The following is a 22,500-nucleotide window of genomic DNA, read 5'->3' as shown; positions in this document are numbered from 1 at the left end:
ATTCAGTTAAGCTACTGTTAAATAGTTTAGAAACCATTAAAGAAATTTCTAAAGAAACAGGAGCAATGTCAAGAACACAAGCTATACAAAGCTTAAGTGTGAAGTAACTTGAGCAACAGAAGCTGGACTTAATTATGATATCTATCAATGGATTAACTTGTTTCTATCGTTTCTATCGTTTCAAACCTGTTTCTATCGTTTGACAAGAAGAGTACAATAATAAGATTTAAGATATAACTTAGAGGAAAGTTTCTTTGCAAATAATTCTTCTATGTCCTTTAGTGGTAATTAGATCAAATTTATGTATGAGAGAGCACATTAGATTTGCCCTTGATAATGACACTGTCGAAAACTTTTTAGAAGTCTCTCGAACCTCTGAGATACAATACAGTTTAGTAACCTTAGAATAATAACCATCAAGCATCGGACAACACTTCAGGGAATCAGTCCAAGAACATTCACACAAAAAATCAAAAAAAGAATCCCAATCAGCCTTACCAAAAGTATAAAATGCAATGATAAAGTCTGATGAAAAAGTACAAACGATTGGTTTTAGTGATATCAATCTAAAAAAAGAGCAAGAAGAAACTGAGTACAAGCTAGGGCCAGAGAAGACACAAATCAAGAAGCAAAGGTAAGTGATTGTCTCGAAAATGAGTCACAGTCACATCACTAAGAGGTTGAGAAAGCCAAAAATTTTGAGGTTTGCTACCAGCAATCAATGGTACTAGAGCCAAGTTATTCAACTCATTAAAGTAAGCAACAGCAACATTACAGGCTGATGGAATCAAAGAGAATGAGCTCAGTCAATTTGATCATGATTAAAAAACAGAAATAAAAGTCAATTGGATCAGACATAATATGGAAACCAAATTTTAGGAAAAAAAAGGAACAATAATTAACAAAGAGATGAATTGAAAAGAGGTGAAAACCATAAAAGGGAGTAGTCAAAGAATTCAAAACTTCTTCAAAACTTCAAAATAAATGTGAGAACTGATACATAAGTATATGCCTTGGCCAAACATGTGGTCTTTGAAGTCATCAAATCCAAGCATAATAGCCTTTAACATTTAAAATGGAAGTTAAAACAACCAAACTTAAATTAATTCACTAAGTTCCAGAAGCCTTGCTGCCAACTTGGGTATATATTTTTTTGAATATACTGTATATTTTTGTTGGCGTTTTAAATACTTAGTTTATATATATATATTATTTAGCTACCATTTATTTTTATTTTATTTAAATTTTATTTTTAATTTTTTTAATGTTGTTTTGACAAAAAAAAAAAAACTTTTTTTTAATATCATCATTATAAACAATTTTTTTAATCGATTATTAGACATAAACAGTCTCAATAAGTACCGCTCTCTTATAAAAGCACCTCTTCTGCCCTTTTTTTCATGCGAATAAACTCTGTTTGCTGCTTCTGTTACCTAATTCTTCCTTTATTTGACAGCCAATGACAAAGCTAACTTGGAAAATTCATAGGTTGAAATCTGTTTTATGTTGTGCACTGCCTAGATTCAATGCAGTATCTGTGGTTAGGGTAAGCTAATGAAAAAGTAACTATATGCAGTTTTTAAACATGCCTTTCAGTAGTTTGAAGCTTGAAGTAGTTTTACAAATGTTTTCCATATACCAGGTTTTTGTAAAAATGTTTTTTTTAAATCATATAGCGTGACACACCCTACTATGTCAGTGTATTAGATGAAGAAGGGTTGCGAAGCTGGTTAACAGAAATTTTTTAATTTACCCTAAGGGCCTGGGAGGTCTTCTGTAAGACAGTAGCTATAGGTTGTGCTGGATACTGTTAGCAGGTTGATCATAATAATTCTGATCCTGACCTAACAAAACTATTGGGAAATATAACTGGAGTAAATTACTGCAATATGTTATAAGAATAATACCTCCAACAAATTACTGGAAAATATTACTGCAACACATTACTGAATTATTCTACACACACATATATAAATTAGTAGAAAATCATTTTTATTTAATTCTACACAGTATTTCATCAATAAAGACTCATCTAAAAAGAATAATCAAATTATAACTAATACAAACTTTTCTTGTAGACATGCATTTTTTGGATATTATATATATTATCATTTTTTGAATATTATATAGTATTATCATATATTTTGGATATTGTATAGTATTATTATATATTATTATTTTTTGGATATTATATAGTATTATTATACGCAGGTGCTGTTTTAAAGGGATCCCCAAGTGCCAAGACAAGTTGTGTTTATATTAAAAAGAATGTTTAAAAAAAATATTTGGATTAAATTTTTTTGACCAAAACAAAATAATAAACAAACAACAACAAAAACTAACTTAGTAGTTTTAGTCGAAGCTTGCATTCTCCATTTTAGTTTGCTTTTTAAGTCTTTAAAATATATATGCGCTTTTTTGACAGAATCTACAGACTTTATAATTTATCCAAGCGCGTTTAATTTGTAAGGGTTTTAGTATATCATTGTAATCATGATTATATCATTGTAATCTTGATACATCATTGTAAAATTTTGATAAGAAATCTAGAAAATCTTTATAAATGTTTTTTCTTCAAAAATTACTAAACAATTTGTTTAGTGATTTTATTTTCTAATTTTTGGTATAATTTAATTTTTGGTATAAATTGAAGTTTATCAATTGAATCATTTTTTTTTTTTTTTGATAGGTGTGGAAAATGATGGCTGGTCAATGGCCAACGACCGCCTGAAATGACTAAAATTGCTATCTTGACCCTACAAAATGAATTCTTGCCGATCATGGTTGACCGGTTGAAAAAAAGTTAGAGTTTTGAAAAATAATTAACAAATAACCATATACTAAAATTTAACAAAACCATTAAAATTTTGTACAGCCGTGGTGCAGTGGTTAGGATAAGAACCCAAAGGTCTGAGGTTCAACGCCAGCTAAAGCACAATAAGCAAAGTTAGTAAGGATAGAGGAGTGAACTTCTTTATTAAATGTTCTTCCGCAGTGCTCTTTGATAAGACTGTAAAGACTTCTGCAAGGACCTTAATAACTATTAATTTAAAAATATTGTTTCATGTAATGTTAGTAATTTTTATAGTAGTGTTTTATAAAACGATTGACTTCTTAGTATTAAGTAATCAGTTTAAATACTATTTGCACGGAAGAGCTAACAACAAATTAACTAATTAGCAGTTTTTAAAATGATTTTAATAAACAGTGATATGAAATGTGCAATCATTTTCCTTCTTTAACGCTATTAATTTTAAAGATTGAAGTTCTTATTTTATTATTATTAGAAATTGTTGTAACTAAGAAAATTTCTCTCTTCCCACTGTACTTCTTTTTTTTTTTTTTTTTTTTGATTCAATTTTTTTTTTTTTTCTCGTAGCTTTCCCACCATCTGTGAAGTTATTGCAATGAATGAATTATTTTTGAAAACAATTTTAAATTATCGATTGCGCATTGGCACTTTTTTTTCTATTAGTGAATTGAATCATTAAACACTAATCCATCAAAATTGTGGAGAATAAAATGAGACAAACAACACTTTTATTTTTAACACAAGCAGGACCGTAGTTAGAACTAGCTTTTAAAAACACATTTAACATTAGCATGCGGTTAAAATGCTTGTAATTTGCTAAGTTTCCATTTAAAAAATGTATTGATTTCATTTAAAGTTAATAATTCGTTAATTTTTAAGCATTAATTTATTTTTTCATTTATAAAATTTTAGTCATAAAGAACTAATACTAAAATTAAAATTCAAACAAAGAAAAAATTAAAAATTTGACCGCCAAAAAAATACAATTGACTGTCAATTCCATGTGTTTGCTGGTCAAATTGACAACTCGCCATTGATTACTTATTTTCCACACTGATATATATATATATATATATATATATATATATATATATATATATATATATATATATATATATATATATATATATATATATATATATATATATATATGTATATATATATAGCCCTAGGAATTAGGAAAAATGAGGTCAGCAATAATTTGTCAACTTTAATTTTTTAGAGGTCAGCATCAGGTTGGCAAAAAAAATTTGATACAATGCTTTTACCATAAAACAAAGAAACAAGGTTGGCAATCTTTTGGGGACTGAAAACACTTCTAGGTCGGCAGTTAGGCCAAATGCTAACCTTAATTCTGAAGGCCGTATATATATATATCTATATCTATCTATCTATCTATATATATATATATATATATATATATATATATATATATATATATATATATATATATATATATATATATATATATATATATATATATATATATATATATATATATATATATATATATACACACACACTATTGGAACAAAAGTTTCCTTCAAGAAAAATTTTAAAAGTATTAGAAATCCACTGCAATGCTCTGAGAAACAGCAAAAACTTGTTAAAGGTAAAAAAACTACACAGCATATATTTTCAATATAAAGCATAATGTCCTTGGTAAGTGCCGGTAAACTGATGATAAAATAGATAGTTTGTTTTATTCTTATTTTTATTTTTTATTCATAGACTTATAAAAATAAAGATCATTTACCTTTGCATCAGGAAGATATGCTATTTCATAGGGTGTCATTCGTAATGGTACTTTTCGGACTGGCCATGGTGAATCATAGTTTAGGTGAGATGGAAGCACGGCAATACGCAGTTCCCCCTAGAGAAAAAGTATCCTAAGAATACTGTTTTATTTACTCTTCAATTAAATTTAATAATTTATCATGTTAAACTTACAAATCTGTTGAAATAAAGAAATCCTTCATAAAATTTAATAACTTATTATCTTAACTTAAAACTTTGTTGAAATAAAAAAAGCTACCCTTAATAAAATTTAATAATTTATTATTTTAACTTACAATCTTGTTGAAATAAAGAAATCCTTTAGGGCAGTTAACATTATTAAATGGAGCAAACACAGTTATTGGACCATCAATAGACAATGGGTGCACATGTATTTCTCCACGGAAAGTAGTAAAAAACCAATGAGGATAAGCACCACAAACAAACACCTGGCAAACATTGAAATAAAAGTTAATTAGATTGTACAGTAATACCATTTTAAAAAATGAAAGAGACAATTTGGCAAATTGATATCTACATGTTATTTACTTTTAAAAAATTCTAAAAAAAATGGATGGAAAGAAGGAAAAGCAATTAATTTTCAAATTAATTTAATCCTTGAAATTAAAAATATAATAAAAAGTTTTTTTCTTAAAACTTACACCAGAGTCATATGATGCAACATTATTTACTTCACGCAACAAAGGGGCCTTTATTTTTTCTTTAATTGGATTTGCCATCTCAGCCAGTTTAGCTTCTTCTTTGACTCTCATTAAAACATTCATTTCCATCTATACAAAACAATGTTTACTTTAATGTTTAAGATTCTAATTAAGTTTGAGTTTTGAAATTTTTAAAATTGAAACTTTAATGTGATGATAAAAAAAGAAGATAAAAACTAACAATATGTCTACCTCTACAAAACAAAAAACACATTTTGCACAAAACTATGTATATTCTGCACATTATAATGAATTTTCTGCAATACATGTTCTGCAACCATGCAATACATGTTCTGCACCATGAAATACATGGTCTGCACCATGCAATATATGTTCTGCACCATGCAATATATGTTCTACATAATGCAATACATGTTCTGCACATTACAATGAATTTTCTGCACAATGCAATAATGTTCTACACATTACAATGAATTTTTTGCACAATGCAATAATGTTCTGCACAATGCAATAATGTTCTGCACAATGCAATAATGTTCTGCACATTACAATGCATATAATGTGAATAAAAGCATAAAAAATACCTTTTTAAACCTTACACCCAAATGACCAGAAAAAGTTTGTTTACACATACTGAAACATTCATAAACAACAAGATCTTGATCAATAAGTGCATATAAAAAAGGTCGACGCCTTAAATAACCAGCACCAACCATTAGTATTTCTTTAACTTGGTTGTATGGCTCATCTGTTATGCTAATAAAATCAACACTTTCTTGAAAAAGTATATTTATATCAAATACTGACAAAATATATGCATACATTTCTAAACTATCGATACACGTATGCATATATATGCATAGCATATAAAATATCTTCATAAATTTCTGCTCATTAATACATTTAAATTATACATAGAAAACAAATGCATACGAGTTGTTCACCACGCTGTCAACTAAAATTTTAGGTGCATCATAGAAGTTATTTGAGTTGAACACCAAGTTAAAACTTGGTAAAGCATATATTTCAAGTCTTCCATACTCAGTACATACCAAGCACCAATATGTTGCAACAATTGGAAACATACTAGCATTATTTGAAGAACTAAAATAATAAAAAACTATGATAAAATGATTTCAATTTGAATGGTAAATTTTTCTTTAGGCTACTAAATACCAGCATTACCTGAATGAATTTCTTTGTGAGAGTTCTTCATAAGTTTCTTCAGATGTAGTAGAATAAAGAAATTCTTCCTCGTCTTCAATATAAGTTGATCTAAAACATTTTTTTTTAATTATTTTTTAAAATTTATAATATTTGCTATATAAATTAAATTTTAATAAACAGTTTAAACCCAATTAAGTTATATTTTCTATTATATACACTTAATATATATATATATATATATATATATATATATATATATATATATATATATATATATATACATATATATATATATATACATATATATATATATATATAATTATTTATATATATATACATATATATATATATATATATATATATATATATATAATTATTTATATATATACATATTATATATATATATATATATATATATATATATATATATATATATATACATATATATATATATATATATATATATATATATATATATATATATATATATATATATATATCTGCTGCAAAGGAGTGGCTACATTGAATGAGGGTTTGGGATAGAGCAACAACCTTTTTTTTATTATTCTTTGGTTTTTTCTTTTTCTTTTGAAAAAGCTGTATGCTATAAAGATAAGCAAAACTAATGAATATTTGCTGATCTATATACCCTATAGTAGATAGATATAAACATATATATTTAAATGAAGAAAAACAACTTTTTCTACAGTAACTTTAGGTTTCATGCCTATTCGGCAATCATCGGCCATGAAATACAAAATCAAAAACAAAAAAAAACTGCTGAAAATTACAATATAGGGTGCAGTAAAATCTTTACATTGCTAAAATGACAAACATGGTAGCAACAACAAAAAAAAGTAAAAGATTAATGAATCACTAGTTTCAAAAAAAGATGAGAAATTTATGCATCCTGTCAAACTAGAGATGATTTAATTGCAAATTATTTGTCAGAAGTCCAAGGAAAGTTTCCCAACAAAAGACATGGTGTAGCAAGAAAGCATTTTGCAAAAGTGCATGAAGATTAGCCGGCTTAAAAATCATAAAAAATGGTTTGATGAAAGCAAAATTATTTTATTTGGGTCAAGTGGATGAATAATACACATAAAAAGGCCAACTAACTCTGCCTGCAAACCATAAACTATAAAAGCTGTTAAACATGGTGGATAAAATATTTGGGATTATTTTACCTATTATGGTGTAAAGCACATTAATAGATTGATGGACTTATGAACCAACATATTTACCTGGAAATTTTACGAAACACCATATTGCCTTATGCAGAATAAAAAAAAAAAAGTAAAAGATATCCTGCTAAAATGAGTCTTTATGCAAGACAATGACCCAAAACAAACCAGCCCTAGGGTAATAAAACAGGTTTGTGGAAGAGAGGATTGAAGCTATGGATTGGCCTGTGTTATCACCAGATCTAAATCCCATTGAAAACATTTCGACCAATGTCAATAAGGCTGTTTCTAAAGAAAAATAAGAAGTCAGCATGAATTATGGAACATTGTTCAGAATGCTTGTAAAAACATTTCTTTACAAAGTTGTCAAGATCTAATCAACTCCATGCAAAATTGGTGCAAAGCCAGGATTAAATATCCACGACATGCAATTAAGTATTTATATTTTAAATGCTATTTTACTAATTATTTCTAAAATTAATTATTTGTAATAAAACATAACAAAAATAAGTACTACTATTACTATTATATACAAACTTTTGTTTGTAATTATATAATTAATGTAAATACAAAAATATAAAAAGTTCTCTTAGTAGATATATCATCTATTTATTTCAATATTACATTTTATTATTATATATTATTCATTTTATTATTATATATTATTCATTATTATTATATATTATTATATATTACATTTGCAATAACAGTAACTGTTTAACAAAAAAATAAGTGCATTCCTTAAATTTGAGCACGCTACTATTATTTTGTCTACAACTGTATATATATATATAGATATATGCCTTACATAAAGTCATAAAAACAAAGTTTTAAGTTTTGCTTGAAAAAAAAAGATTTAGTGAAAGAAAAATCTATAATATCTATGCATGCATTTTATACACACACTGCATGCTAAAAGTTAAAAGAATAACTAAATCTAGCTGACAACTCCTAATTTATTGTTTTCAATTATAAAAAAAAATAATATATACATATTTAAACACTTAAAAATGATAAAAAGTATTATTTAAATATGGCAGCTATTTTATGCACTCTTAAAACTGTCCATAAAAAAATTTTCTCACAAAAAAATTATTTATTTGATACATTGATTATTTGTGTTAAGTATTTAGATATATAGCAAAATATATGCAAGATTAAAAGGCAATTGAAAATAGTTGCCTCGACTCAACTGTTGCCTTATAGCACAATTTTTTAACAAGTTTTGTTGCCGCTGCATGTACCTTTTGTTTTATTTAAATTTCTTTTTAAATCAAATAAAATTTATAAACCACTTAGGATATTTCATTGAATTAATAATCTTGCTTTTGATAAATATCAATAAAATCTAATAAACAAAAAGGACAGCAAACTGTGGATATATCTTTTACAAAACAAATTAAATATAAAATTTGTAGTAACCCCACAGTAATTTGAATAATCCTTGCTCAAAATATTTGTACCATAATTATGTAAAAAATTAATAATTTATGTTTAAGATTAGACACGACTTTTGGTGTGTGTGTGTGTATATATATATATATATATATATATATATATATATATATATATATATATATATATATATATATATATATATATATATATATATATATATATATATAAATATATATATATATATTAGGGTGTGTCGATTTTTTTTTTTTTATCAATTTGAAAAACGGCAAGATGACTTTTGGTGAAGAATTTTACGGGGATTCCGAATCCGCAAAAAAAAATTAAAAAAAAGAATGTCTTGCTGGGTGGGTCAGCACTTTTTTTAACGGAAAAATGACTAAAATATGACTAATTAACGGAGGGAAATAATAATTGAAATTTTTTTTTTTTTTTCAATTTTTGAAAAAATTAATCACTATTACGTTGAACTTTAGGAAAATTTCATATTTGGTGCAAAATTTATAAAAATAACCACAGAAAGTGAGTTTTTGTGAAGGGCATTTTTACAAAAATAATCCACTTTTTTCATATTGTAGACAAAATGTGACGGTAGAGTGCGTTTATTTTTTTATCGAATTTTAAAATATTGGGTGTACATTTTTGTGAAGAATTTTATAAGGAATCCGAATCTGCAAAAAAAATAAAAAAATTAGATTTTAGACGGGGGAACGCTTAGTTTTGAAAGGTAAACTGACTAAAATGTGACTATTTAAAGAGAAAATATATTTACAAATAATAGAAGTTGTAATATTTTTGATAAACTCAATATAAACAATACTGAACTTTATGAAAGTTTCATATTTGGTTAAAAAGTTGTAAAAATAACCACATAAAGTTGGTTTTTGTGAATGTTATTTTTATAAAAATTAATGCCATTTTTTATACTTTAAACACTCCATATAGCTGTAGTGTGTGCCGTCTTTTCCAGTTATTATTATGCTTTAAATATAAGGGTATTTTATTTTTGTAAAGAATTGCACAAGGAATACGAATCTGTAAAAATAAAATAAGATCCACTTTTTATATCTTGTAAGATCTGCTTTATTATAGAAAAAATGACAAAATTATGTCAAAATACAAAGTTATAATAAAATTAGAGAAAGAAATTATTTATTTGCATTTTAATTTCAATATTTCGTATAAAAAATCTTTTTTAAATTTACATATAAGTAACAAATAATAGTTAATAAATTTTATTTAAAATTGGTAATTCCAGCTAAGTTAAATTTAGAATTGTTTTTGCTCATGAAACTCCTGCTGACGTCTTGTGCTCTTATATATCCTTCTCTCTTTTCATGCGAATATGTTTTTGAACAAGCCTCTGTAACCTATATAAAACAGTAAAAATAATTTCATTATGGAACAATTTTAAATAAATTATTGTATTCTTATAATTAGATAAAAAAAGAAACCTGCTTAACACAACGTTCGATGGATTGTGAATGACATGGCCGATCTGGAACAACCATAGGCTGGTAAAAAAAATTTCTGATTTCATGGGTTGTGAGGCTTGTAGTAAGAAGTGGTTCGTATAATGAATCTTTCCAATCAATTAGATTGGTTAATTTATCAGCATCAGTATTTATGCATGGTGTTTTGCGACTTCTTACTGAATCATCTCCAAACTGGGTGTTATCATCTCCTTCCCCTCTAATTTCTAGTATCTTTTGCACTCCGAACTTTCGTTCCTCTTCATTGTTGGAACACAAAAGAGTCTGAATAATGCACTCACTAAATGCAAACCATGCAGATCTTTTTACAGTTTTTATCACTATTCCAAAAACTTCTTTTTTTTGAAATTTTAATTGTTTCAATTGGAATAAAATATGCCTAGGTCCATCTATCCAGGAATGTTTTACCTTAATTTGAAACCAGCAAGGAAAATAAACACCAACTATAAATTCAATAATTAAGCGTAGGTTTCTAAGGTTCTTTTCTGTTAAAAAATGAACTGAAACCCACAATCTACAGAAACGATTGGCAGTAGTAAGCCATCTTGAATGAGAAACTCGACCAATTTCAAGGTTTATTAAATTTTCAGGTAAAACTCCAGATCTTATTGCTGTTAAAATTCTGTATCCGTAAGCTTAATCAGACGAAAGATCCTTAACTATTTTGTCTGGCAAAACAATAAGTGGTTCACCTAAAGTTACCATTTCAAAGTTCTTGTTTATTTCCAAATCTGTAACTGTATCCAATAGTTTTCCTAAATCACCGGACCATTTGTTGTTTGAAAGTGTTTTTCCATCTAATTCAACTATTAGATGTCTGAGGGGTAGTTCATTTGTATGAAGAGCGCATATTAGCCAGTTCAACTTTTTATCAAGTTTTAATTCGACAAATTTTATGACACCTCCTTCCCATCCAGTATTAACATTTGTAGAATCGCCTCCCAATGCTTGAAATGTTTTGTCAACACCATGTTGAATCATCCATTCGACTAAATGATCGGAAACTATTTCGGCATGCTTTTTCTTCAGATGATTTTTGTGGAGTAAAATGAAACAAAAATCCTCCACCTGGTTCCATGCATGTAGTGTAATGTTCCTCTTTAATAGATCCAGGAAAAAACCGACTGGATCCTTCTACTTCTACCTTTACTTTGGTAACGTCTTTTCTACTATCAAACAAAATACAATTAATGTTCCCATTGCCTATATATTTTAAAGTTTTATTTTTCAACTCATTCATTACATTATCTTGAGCTCTTACAATTTTTTTATGGTCAACAATAAACTGTGTATCTTTCTCAGTAATCAATCCAGCATCAATCCAGGCAGCTGTAGTCAAAGCCGCAGCAGCTCTAGAAGAAACTCCGTATCTAAAAATAGAATTTGTTTTTAGATAGTTAAATAAAGAATTTTGTTTAATTTAAAATAAAAAGTATATATTTTACCTTAGACTATGTATTGCGACATTTCGTACACTTTTAGTATTATATTTAGACTTTTTTACTTTCGAATTTGAAGTACTAGGTTCTGTGTTAAATTCTTAATTAGTAAGTTCATCTTCAGTCATTGAAAAATCATTGTTTAAAATTGTATTTGTTGTTATGCTGTTTGCCCTTTTTCTCTTAAAAGCTTCTTTATTAGAATGGTTATATAATTTTTTAATCTGTCTGTTGTGTTCTGGCATATCTTTGGAAGATATTTGAAGCAAACCTTTAGCACGGACTTTATCTCTTTCGGTTTTAATATAAAAAACGTCTATTATAGGAATTTTATATTCCTTAGAGCAGTTGCATGTAATGTGGGCTTGTTGTTTACAAATAACTTTGCAACCAAATTCTTTACAATCAGAAATTATACACTTACAATTTAAAATATCAAAAAGTTTATCCAATTTCAATATAAAGTCTTTTTTATTTTCTTTATTTTCTCTGTTTGCTGATATTAAAAATGCAACATCCCAAGCTTTTATAATTTTGTACACAATGTTTTTTTCAGAATAAATTATAGGAGCTTTAAAATTAGCGTTTGCTTTGTGCCACTGGGTAATAACGGCACATGCAACCGTTTTTGCCATATCTTTTATTAAAAAGGTTCTGGAGTTTTTATCACACTGTTCTCTTAAAAGGACTGCATATCGAAGTGTGTCTCTATATGTTGGAAGTTCAGATAGTAGCAACTCCTTTCCAGTACCAATTAACTCAGTTATTGAGGTTTTTTTCATGTTTCTTGTCTTTATTGTTATTTTTTTGTTAAAAGATGCCATATTAATTTCTACAATTTTTTCTATTTTGTATGTTTATATATAATCAAATTTTCTTTATAATATATAATCTTATTTAATCGCTTTTATAGTCAAAACTTAATTTTAGTATCATACTTGTCACTTATTTATCAGTAGTTGTGAATAATTATTAGATAATAAAATTATATTGCTTAAGTAATACAATTTTAATTAACTAATTTAACAGCTGTCGTTAAAACTCTACCGTCACATTTTGTCTACAATATGAAAAAAGTGGATTATTTTTGTAAAAATGCCCTTCACAAAAACTCACTTTCTGTGGTTATTTTTATAAATTTTGCACCAAATATGAAATTTTCCTAAAGTTCAACGTAATAGTGATTAAGTTTTTCAAAAATTGAAAAAAAAAAAAAAAATTTCAATTATTATTTCCCTCCGTTAATTAGTCATATTTTAGTCATTTTTCCATTAAAAAAAGTGCTGACCCACCCAGCAAGACATTCTTTTTTTTAATTTTTTTTGCGGATTCGGAATCCCCGTAAAATTCTTCACCAAAAGTCATCTTGCCGTTTTTCAAATTGATAAAAAAAAAAAAATCGACACACCCTAACATATATATATATATATATATATATACATATATATACATATATGCATCTAATACAGAAAGTTTAAACGTACTCATTTTTTTAACAGTTAAAAAAAATTAGGTAAGTTTAAAGTGGTACAATGAGAAAACATGAGACAGGGTCCGGGTTTTTTTTTTCCGTCCTTAGGCAAATAATTCAGAAAAAAGCAAAACTTTTGATTAAAAAAACACAAAATCAATTCTGAAATTAAATATTAACCTTAAGTAATCAAAAAGTTACTGAGAAAAAAGTGCATTTGTTATTTGCTTTTTTTGCTAGTTGATAATCTATCCAGCCCCTTAAATTTTTGATTGAGTTTAAGTCAGGTGATTGTGCTGGCCAAGGTATGAGTTGAATAATACTTTCAAAGAAATATTCAGTAATTGAATGTGCTGTATGGCATGAATCATTGTCTTGTTGAAACAACCAGTTTTGATCAGCATTGAACAAGTTGCGACTAGAGATAAGGGCATTTTCCAAATTGTCACAAAACTCATACTGGTTTAATCTTCATTCTTATATTTAATGACAGCCAATGCCTGAGCCTGATATACATCCCCATATGCTGATAGAACCACCACTTTTTTGAATATGGCTTTATAGGTGTTGATTCAAATATTTTTCTGTATTTTTGCGACAAACAAATCTTATGCTTTTTCTGTTATAATTATCGAAATTTGACTCATTGCTTAAGATAATCATTTTCCAATTCAAATTATTCACTGAATAATTTAAATGCTTTTTGCACCATTTTTTTTTTGTCTTTGGCAATCCGCTAACATCAACAAAAGCTTTCTTACACCATGAAACAAATTTAGTTCTTTCTTGCGTAATAACTTACTTATTGTTGCTCAACTAACTGTTTTATCTACCAGCAAACGACTTTTGGTTTGGGTCTGCGTAGCGTAAAGCATGTTTTCATCACATGCTCCCAGTTTTTTTGGACACCCAATACAAGGTTTATTGACACCACCAGTTAATAAGTAATTTTTATTGTTGTACAAATGCTGAATTCAGAAATGTTTAAGCATCTACCAATTTCTTTATTGCTCATTTTTATTTTATAAATTCCAATGACTTGCCATTTTGTTTTCGACATAGCTCATTTACACATGAAATTTTAACAAGGTTCGATCAGTTGAAAATTGTTTAATTTTGAATCAAATCGTTGTTGTGGGTTCTATTTAAAATAAAATAAGATTAGGGATCCAAATGAAATACCTTAACACTAACAGGCTGTTGAGTGACAAAAATGCAAAAAACTTCAATGAAAAATCTCTCAATAAACAAGTATTATGAGTTTTCTTATCAAAGTGCATAGAAACTTAATTTCAAAAAAATGAAAGGAGTTAAAAGCTCTGTTAATTTTCTTATCACCATCCACTTTCTTTATAACATCCCACAGTGGGCCAGAATTTTTTTTCTGTGGCCAAAAGTCCCAAAAAAGTCAAATCTTCTAAACTTTTTTATTTTATTATTGAAACATAGGTGCTTTATTCTACTCAAAAATGTATCCGTTTAATTACTAGAGACGAAGGCAAGCTTGCTAGAACCATTCATAATGGCTTGAAAATTGTCAAATTTTCGCAAATTTTTTTTTTTTCAAAAATATTTATTCTCAAAATCTACATTTTATTTTTTTAATTAAAAAAGCTTTGGACCATTTTTATTTTAAATAAACATATTAACTTAGTGCTTATAAAAAGTATATGTTTTAGTTATATATTTGTATTTAATTTATTCATAATATGTCTAAGAATTGTTGGTATTTTAAAGGTGTTTTTCTAAATTTCCTCATCTTCCTTTTTCTAAATGCCATCCGAAGATTGTTTGATTTTCTGATTTTTGCATTTACTAAATGGCAATTATTGTTCAAAAAAAAACCCAGCTGCGACCATGTATTCTTTATGATATATTTTTTAGTTCAAAATCGAGGACTTTTTTTGCTTTTATAAAAAGACCAGTTTAAAGTTAAGATATTTGCTTAAAGAATATAATTTTTTTTGTTTTTTTTTTAACTTTATTTAACACATCGAACCGTTATTGTTTAAACAAACTTTTTTGTTATTATTTTAATTTTTTAAAAAAAGGAAAAAAAAGAAAACCATTTCACTATAAATACATAAAAATCAAATATTTAAATATTCGATTCAAACCAAATGCCGCTCTCTTGAAATTGGAATTAATGATATTTAGGAAGTATAAAGGTTGTTTAATACTATTAATTAAAATCAGCTGCGACTAGTTATAATTTAAACTTAAAATCGCTTTTGAAAATTCAAGATTTTAGACTATTTTAATTCTTACTTTACAATGCATTGCGACGTGAAAAAATTTATTTGTCTGGAAATTTGAAGTTTATATAATATTATATGATTATATGAAGCCTAATTAGTTGATAATTGCAGCGATTTGATTAAAAGATTGTAACGTTAAAAACTTAAAAAAGCCTTAAGCATAAAAAATTAACGTAGACACTATAAGAAAATTGAAGTTAGGCACTTGCATATACTGTAAATGTTAAAAAATAGTTAAACTATTTTTCCCATCATTACTATTAGTCACTAACATCCTGCATATAGACTTTTAGTGAACTACACTTACTATATTTTATATTGTAATTATTTATTTAATATTAAATAAATGTTTATAACTGAGAATATAATATAATTTTTTATAGTTCAAGGTTAAAAGTTTATTCCTATTTTACAAATAAGTGCACATAATTTCGTTTAAATCAAAAGGTAAAAATACTATAAATAAAATTTTAGTCAATAAATTCAAAGTCAGCATTGTAATAAAATGGCAAATCAGTGTTTTTGTTTTTAGATGATCTGATAATTTCATTGTGCTTATTTAAATATCTTATTTTATTTATGTTTATTGGTTTTAGTTCCTTATTTTTATCATCAAAATCATCATCCTCATCCATCTCATTATATTCTTCATCTGCATATATATCATCATTTGCATCATTTGTATTTTCCTTTTCAGTTACTTCAAAAAGAAGATCAACTGCTTCTCCTTCTAGATTTATTTTTTTATGTTTACATTTTGATCTTGCATAGTTTAGAGATGAAAGAATTGGGTCACTTGAAAGCATTAAATAATTGAATTGGCCCGTCATTGTAGCTGTGTTGTAAGCGAATTTTTTTATTATCTTTATTCCGAGCTTCAATTGCTTCTTCAGAGTCCATTCCAATTGGTAACATAAATATAGATATTGTCAGACTACTATGAATAAGTAGTTTGTGTACTGAGGCATGCAAAACCATGAGTACTCTCAAACAAATATATTTGCTGTTTCCAAACAATGTTTCATATTTGGCTATGGTAATTTTTTTATTCAAATTAATGACTGATAGTATAATGTATAGCCTGTAGATTAAATCTTTCTTGACTCCTGTTATTCACGAAAATTCTGCATGCTGACGAAAAGCACGACAAACAGTATTACCATCATTTGTTGTCCCAGATCCGCCTTGAAGAGGCATGACAACAATAAGGACAATTTTTGCAAACTCATGTTGAAAAAACTTTTTTTTTTGCAGCTGCTAATTTTATATTTTCAGGTCCACGTATTTGCCACTCTTTAATATCAAGTCTATAACTTATATGTAGAATACACTCGAAACATCGAATCCATGCATGTAATGACGATAACCCAAGCTCTAAGCTTTGTGAATCCGTTGAATGGATCGGAGCTTTATCTAAGTTGTTTATTAACCTTAGAGTACATTACTTCAATTACAAGCTTCCTTTCAGCTTCTGGTTCCATTATTTCTACATCAATAATCATTGTACTCTCCTCAAGCAAATTGATTTGGTTGTCAAAGTATTTTTTTCTTCTCTTAAAACTAAAGAGTTTTCAGTTATATACTGAAATCTTAGTGGGCATTGCATTGAAGAAGGCACTTGATTTTCCCAAATTTTCATAACACTATACGATAACTTAAGTGGCACTAGGCAAGTAGAAAACAAACTTTGATCAGACATTAAATCATTACATTCATCATTGTTCCCTTTTTGGACGGAAAATCTTTGTTTATACTGCTTTTGGCTACTTGCACCGTCGAAGCCCCATATGCAATACAAAGTCATTCCTATATAGGATTTAAGGGAATCAAGTTAAGATATTTTATTTTTAACAGTAGTTAGTTGCAGCATTTGATGAACTGTATGGTGTAACAATTCTTTCAGTGGAACTTCGCCTCTCATTCCATTTTCAGCTATATAAATACTATCAGGATAACACTTTTCTTTTTCGTTGCAAATGTTGTTATATGTAGGATATATATTCGCATTACAATTGAGTTATTTCGCATAACTTGATATTGCGTCTTCGATAAATTCATAGCTGTCATTAATGCTAATCCTACTAGTGGCGTATTTGGTACGATTTGCTTGTTTTTATCCTGAATAAAACATTTTATTTCATTTACCGAATCTGTATTTGATAAACATTCTTTTAATACGTACAGCAAACTATATCGCTTTTTCTTTTTTAACCCCATTTCTGCTGCTTGTAAGTTTTTATCATGGTCGTGATTTACTAACAATAATGATGCGTGCCGCCGTATACTTCGGTAGGATATATCTTCGTATTTCTGACATGGCCTCCCAAATGACTGTTCATTTAAACAAGAAACATTTAAATCAACGGTTTGCGATGATTGTTCGCTAGGTTGCTGAATAATTAAAGGCAAAATTTTATTAAGTCAAAATGACTCGCCACTTAAAAATTTGCTCTTATTTTGAAAATATTTTTTGCTAAGTTTTGATCGGCATTTGCATGCAAATTCGAGAAGAGCTTTTTCAAAACGAGTGAAATCATCATTTGTATTAATGGATACGTTTAATTTATTTTTGAGCATACTATTATACTGATCAACAAATTGTCTTGACGTAAGTTGTGATGAAATAGTGTCTTTAATTTTTTTTAAATACTTCAAGTTGAGATATGTTATTAAACATTTTTATAAGATAACTTGATTATTTATAAGATAAGAGTTTTAATAATGCTACTTCAAGAGAAAATTTAAATATCTATAATTTAGTGTAAACTTATACAAATAATTTTATTACTTTCAGAACATAATTGCAATCAAATCGCTGCAATTATCAACTAATTAGGCTTCATATAATCATATAATATTATATAAACTTCAAATTTCCAGACAAATAAATTTTTTCACGTCGCAATGCATTGTAAAGTAAGAATTAAATTAGTCTAAAATCTTGAATTTTCAAAATCGATTTTAAGTTTAAATTATAACTAGTCGCAGCTGATTTTAATTAATAGTATTAAACAACCTTTATACTTCCTAAATATCATTAATTCCAATTTCAAGAGAGCGGCATTTGGTTTGAATCGAATATTTAAATATTTGATTTTTATGTATTTATAGTGAAATGATTTTCTTTTTTTTCCTTTTTTTAAAAAATTAAAATAATAACAAAAAAGTTTGTTTAAACAATAACGGTTCGATGTGTTAAATAAAGTTAAAAAAAAACTATACTCCTTAAGCAAATATCTTAACTTTAAACTGGTCTTTTTATAAAAGCAAAAAAAGTCCTCGATTTTGAACTAAAAAATATATCATAAAGAATACATGGTCGCAGCTGGGTTTTTTTTGAACAATAATTGCCATTTAGTAAATGCAAAAATCAGAAAATCAAACAATCTTCGGATGGCATTTAGAAAAAGGAAGATGAGGAAATTTAGAAAAACACCTTTAAAATACCAACATATCTAAACATATTATGAATAAATTAAATACAAATATATAACTAAAACATATACTTTTTATAAGCACTAAGTTAATATGTTTATTTAAAATAAAAATGGTCCAAAGCTTTTTTAATTGAAAAAAGTGATGTAGATTTTGAGGATAAATATTTTTGAAAAAAAAAATTTGCGAAAATTTGCAAGCTTGCCTTCGTCTCTAATAATTAAACGGATACATTTTTGAGTAGAGTAAAGCACCTATGTTTCAATAATAAAATAAAATAAAAAGTTTAGAAGATTTGACTTTTTTGGGACTTTTGGCCACGGAAAAAAAATTCTAGCCCAAGGTGTATTAAGATCAGATCAGGTTCAGGATCATCACGACTACCCTGCTACTGGTATCATGTAACCCAGTATTACCTGCCCCATGCCCTGCTGCCTTGTAGGGTTTGCGTATTTTAGGCAAAGGCTAGGAGAAAAAAAACTCTGATTTAACAAACCCTCTGCCTTGGGACTCTTGATTGAGTAAAGACTAGAGATGGTGTCTCAATAAAAATACTTATCTTAGGCAGATGTAAACTGCATCCAGCTACTGACTTGTAAAAGACCACATAGGCAAAGACTTAAAGGGTATATAACTCATTCTATTATCTCCTAATAAGGGTACTGCTTTAAAACTTTGTTTTATGGTTCTGAGGCCGGCTAGTAGTCAGGTTTCCCAAACTCTGTGGTAACTCTCAGAGAGACTGATTCCATTAACAGCTGTAAAATATCAGAGCACTAACAATGCTATGTTGAGCATGGATGGTGTCCTTGTTCGTATTTTTGGTATGCATTGTTGAGGCCACATTTGGAGCCCTTGGTTACAGTTTAGGGTTTATTAATAGTAATGTGGGATTTGCTTAGACAGTGTACTGCTTGTGCTTCGAATCAAGTTCTTAAATCAATTTAAAAAATGACTAAAGTACCAAAAACTATAAAACATAAAATAAGCATCGACATCACCAAGTTTTTAAAATCTATAAATCACTAATATTCGTGGTCTTCAAAGTAACCTTTCTACTGTAGAGTCTTCTCTCTTGCAAAGTTCACCAGACCTACTTGCTCTTTGTGAGACTAATTTGAGTTCAGCTGTATCATCTTGTAATCTTAGTGTTAATGATTATCTTTCTTTAATTTGAAAAGACTCCAATAGTCACATGCTTGGCCTAGGCATCTACATCTTTAAGAATTCACCGATTCGTTGGAAAACTAGGTTTGAATCCACAGACTATTCTCTTATGTGCTTTCAATTAGTACCACTTCATTCTATCACCTTTCTCTTTGTTTTATACCACTCTCCTTCATCTCAAGACTGCACTCTTTTCGATGTTATTTTTGATCATAATGACCAAGACCTTTCTCTTTATCCTTCAACCAATATTGTTGTTGTTGGTGAATTTATTGCTAATCACACTCAACAGCTTAGTTCTAGTATTAGTGACTTTGCAAGTTTTAAGACCCACAACTTTTGCCTTTCTCAATCTCTATCGTAAATAGTCAATTTTCCAACTTGCTTTCCAGACAGTCCAAATCATTTACTTTTTCTACTAAACATATGTCCTGTTTCTGATACTAATCATTGCTCAGTTTTTCCACATTCACCCTTAGGTGCTGGATCTTAGGTGGAGAGATCCAACCATGGATGGATCTCTCTAAAACTGTTACCTCATTCTTCTTTATCATCAGAATCCCCCTAAGAGGTACAACTCTTACAACTACCTTATGCTGACTGAAACTCTTTCCATGTTTTTCTTTATGATGGCCCTTAGGTAGAAATCTTTCACCTAACTGCTAAAAAAAAAAAGTGCTTCTTATGTAACTTCTTGAATTCAGGCTTGCATAGAATCATTTATTTCCATTTCACAATTCTAAGCCTTACTCTTCTCCATGGTTTTCCTCTCATTGTGCTGCTACAATTTTCAATTGTAACCATTTCTTCCATATATATCAATAAAACAAATTTACTATTGCTAGAAACTATTGTAAAAAGGTTTTACTTAACACCAAAACCCGCTATTCTCAGGTCACAAAATATTGTATTTTATCACAAAAATTAGTCCCCAGAAACTTCTGAAGAATTTTTAACAGTGTCTATAATAAAGCCAAATCTGTTATTCCTCATCTCGCATGGTTCAGATTTTGTTACCTCACCTAAAGACAAAGCTGAACTGTTTGCTAATAACTATTTATGAATGCTATCTCCTGATTCCTCTAATCACATCTTACCTGATATAGTTGACAAACTGGTTGATCCATTGCTTGACATTCGTATCACCCCAGCTTCTGTATTTAAAATGATTACCTGCTTAGATTATGCTGCAGTTTGTGGTCCGGACAATATACCTGCTATAGTTTAGAAGAAGTGTTCTCTAGAGCTGTCATCTATACTTTAAAAACTATTTAACAATTACTTATTAAAGTCTTATTTTCAAACCTGCTGAAAAGTGGCATTTGCTATCCTTATTTTCAAAAATTCTGGAGAGCGATCTGACTCGTCCAACTACCATCCCATTTGTTTTCTTCCTATCATAAGCAAGGTTTTTGAGTATTTGATTAACAAACACTTAATCTATCATCTTGAATCTAATAACTTACTTTCAGATCATCCATATGGATTTCAATCATCTTGTTCTACTGCTGATTTGTTAAGGGTAATTACTGATACATTTTATCGTGCATTAGATAGACGAAGGCTATCTCTCTTGAAATAGCCTTTGATAAAGTTTGGCATGTTGGTCTTCTCCATAAGCTCTCTTCTTACGGTGTGTCAGGTAACATTTTTAAGATATTGAATCTTTCCTTACCAATCATAGTACAAAAGTTGTCTTCGAAGGAACACCCTTCATTTCCTGCAACTTCGGGGTTCCTGAAGGTTTTAATATTGAACCTATACTTTTTTTAATTTAAATTAACATTAAGCTAATGATACTGCCATTTATTTTTGTCTTGATAAGAAGCCAACACTCTCTGATTGCTTGGAGGGGGCATTCGAGCTTGAAAAGATTCTCACTTCTGCTACAGCATGGGGCTCATAGCAATTGGTGAACTTTAATTCAGATAAAACCTTTCTTTTTTTTCAGACAACCGTTATCACAACAACCTAGAACATCCTATATTTATAAACAGTAATATACTCGATGACTACTTTATAGCACAGTATCATCTACCCTTTATCTTTTACTTCTGATCTTACATGGAAACCATATAACAAATCAATTGCAAAATTAGCATCTGCTAAAGTTGCATCTCTTTATTGTGCTCGCCACTTTCTTACTCATAATTCCATTCTTTATCTCTATAAATCTTAAATCAGTCCTTGTATGGTATA

At 28.1% G+C, this 22,500-nt stretch overlaps 2 protein-coding genes across 2 annotated transcripts in view; both read right to left on the bottom strand.

Annotated features, from left to right (window-relative positions):
* Positions 1–22,500, bottom strand: part of LOC100199171 (cleavage and polyadenylation specificity factor subunit 1) — a 102,872-nt gene that overhangs the window by 33,996 nt on the left and 46,376 nt on the right. Inside the window, exons 22-27 of the mRNA XM_065819897.1 lie at positions 6,457–6,546; positions 6,205–6,375; positions 5,856–6,027; positions 5,251–5,379; positions 4,885–5,037; positions 4,569–4,685 (exon numbers count right to left, since the gene is read on the bottom strand). Coding sequence (XP_065675969.1) covers positions 4,569–4,685; positions 4,885–5,037; positions 5,251–5,379; positions 5,856–6,027; positions 6,205–6,375; positions 6,457–6,546 — 832 coding nt within the window. The remainder of the gene's footprint in view (positions 1–4,568; positions 4,686–4,884; positions 5,038–5,250; positions 5,380–5,855; positions 6,028–6,204; positions 6,376–6,456; positions 6,547–22,500) is intronic.
* LOC136092430 (uncharacterized) lies at positions 10,174–11,998 on the bottom strand. Its single transcript, XM_065820670.1, has 5 exons — positions 11,994–11,998; positions 11,600–11,901; positions 11,224–11,520; positions 10,493–11,166; positions 10,174–10,408 (listed from the first exon to the last, which is right to left on the bottom strand). The coding sequence occupies exons 1-5, from the start codon at positions 11,996–11,998 to the stop codon at positions 10,274–10,276; spliced, it is 1,413 nt and encodes a 470-aa protein (XP_065676742.1). The 3' UTR covers positions 10,174–10,273.

The sequence above is a fragment of the Hydra vulgaris genome, chromosome 15 (assembly GCF_038396675.1).
Source record: "Hydra vulgaris chromosome 15, alternate assembly HydraT2T_AEP".
Lineage (NCBI taxonomy): Eukaryota > Metazoa > Cnidaria > Hydrozoa > Anthoathecata > Hydridae > Hydra > Hydra vulgaris.
The sequence above is the reverse complement of the archived record's forward strand: the minus strand, read 5'-3'. Positions and strand labels throughout refer to the sequence as shown.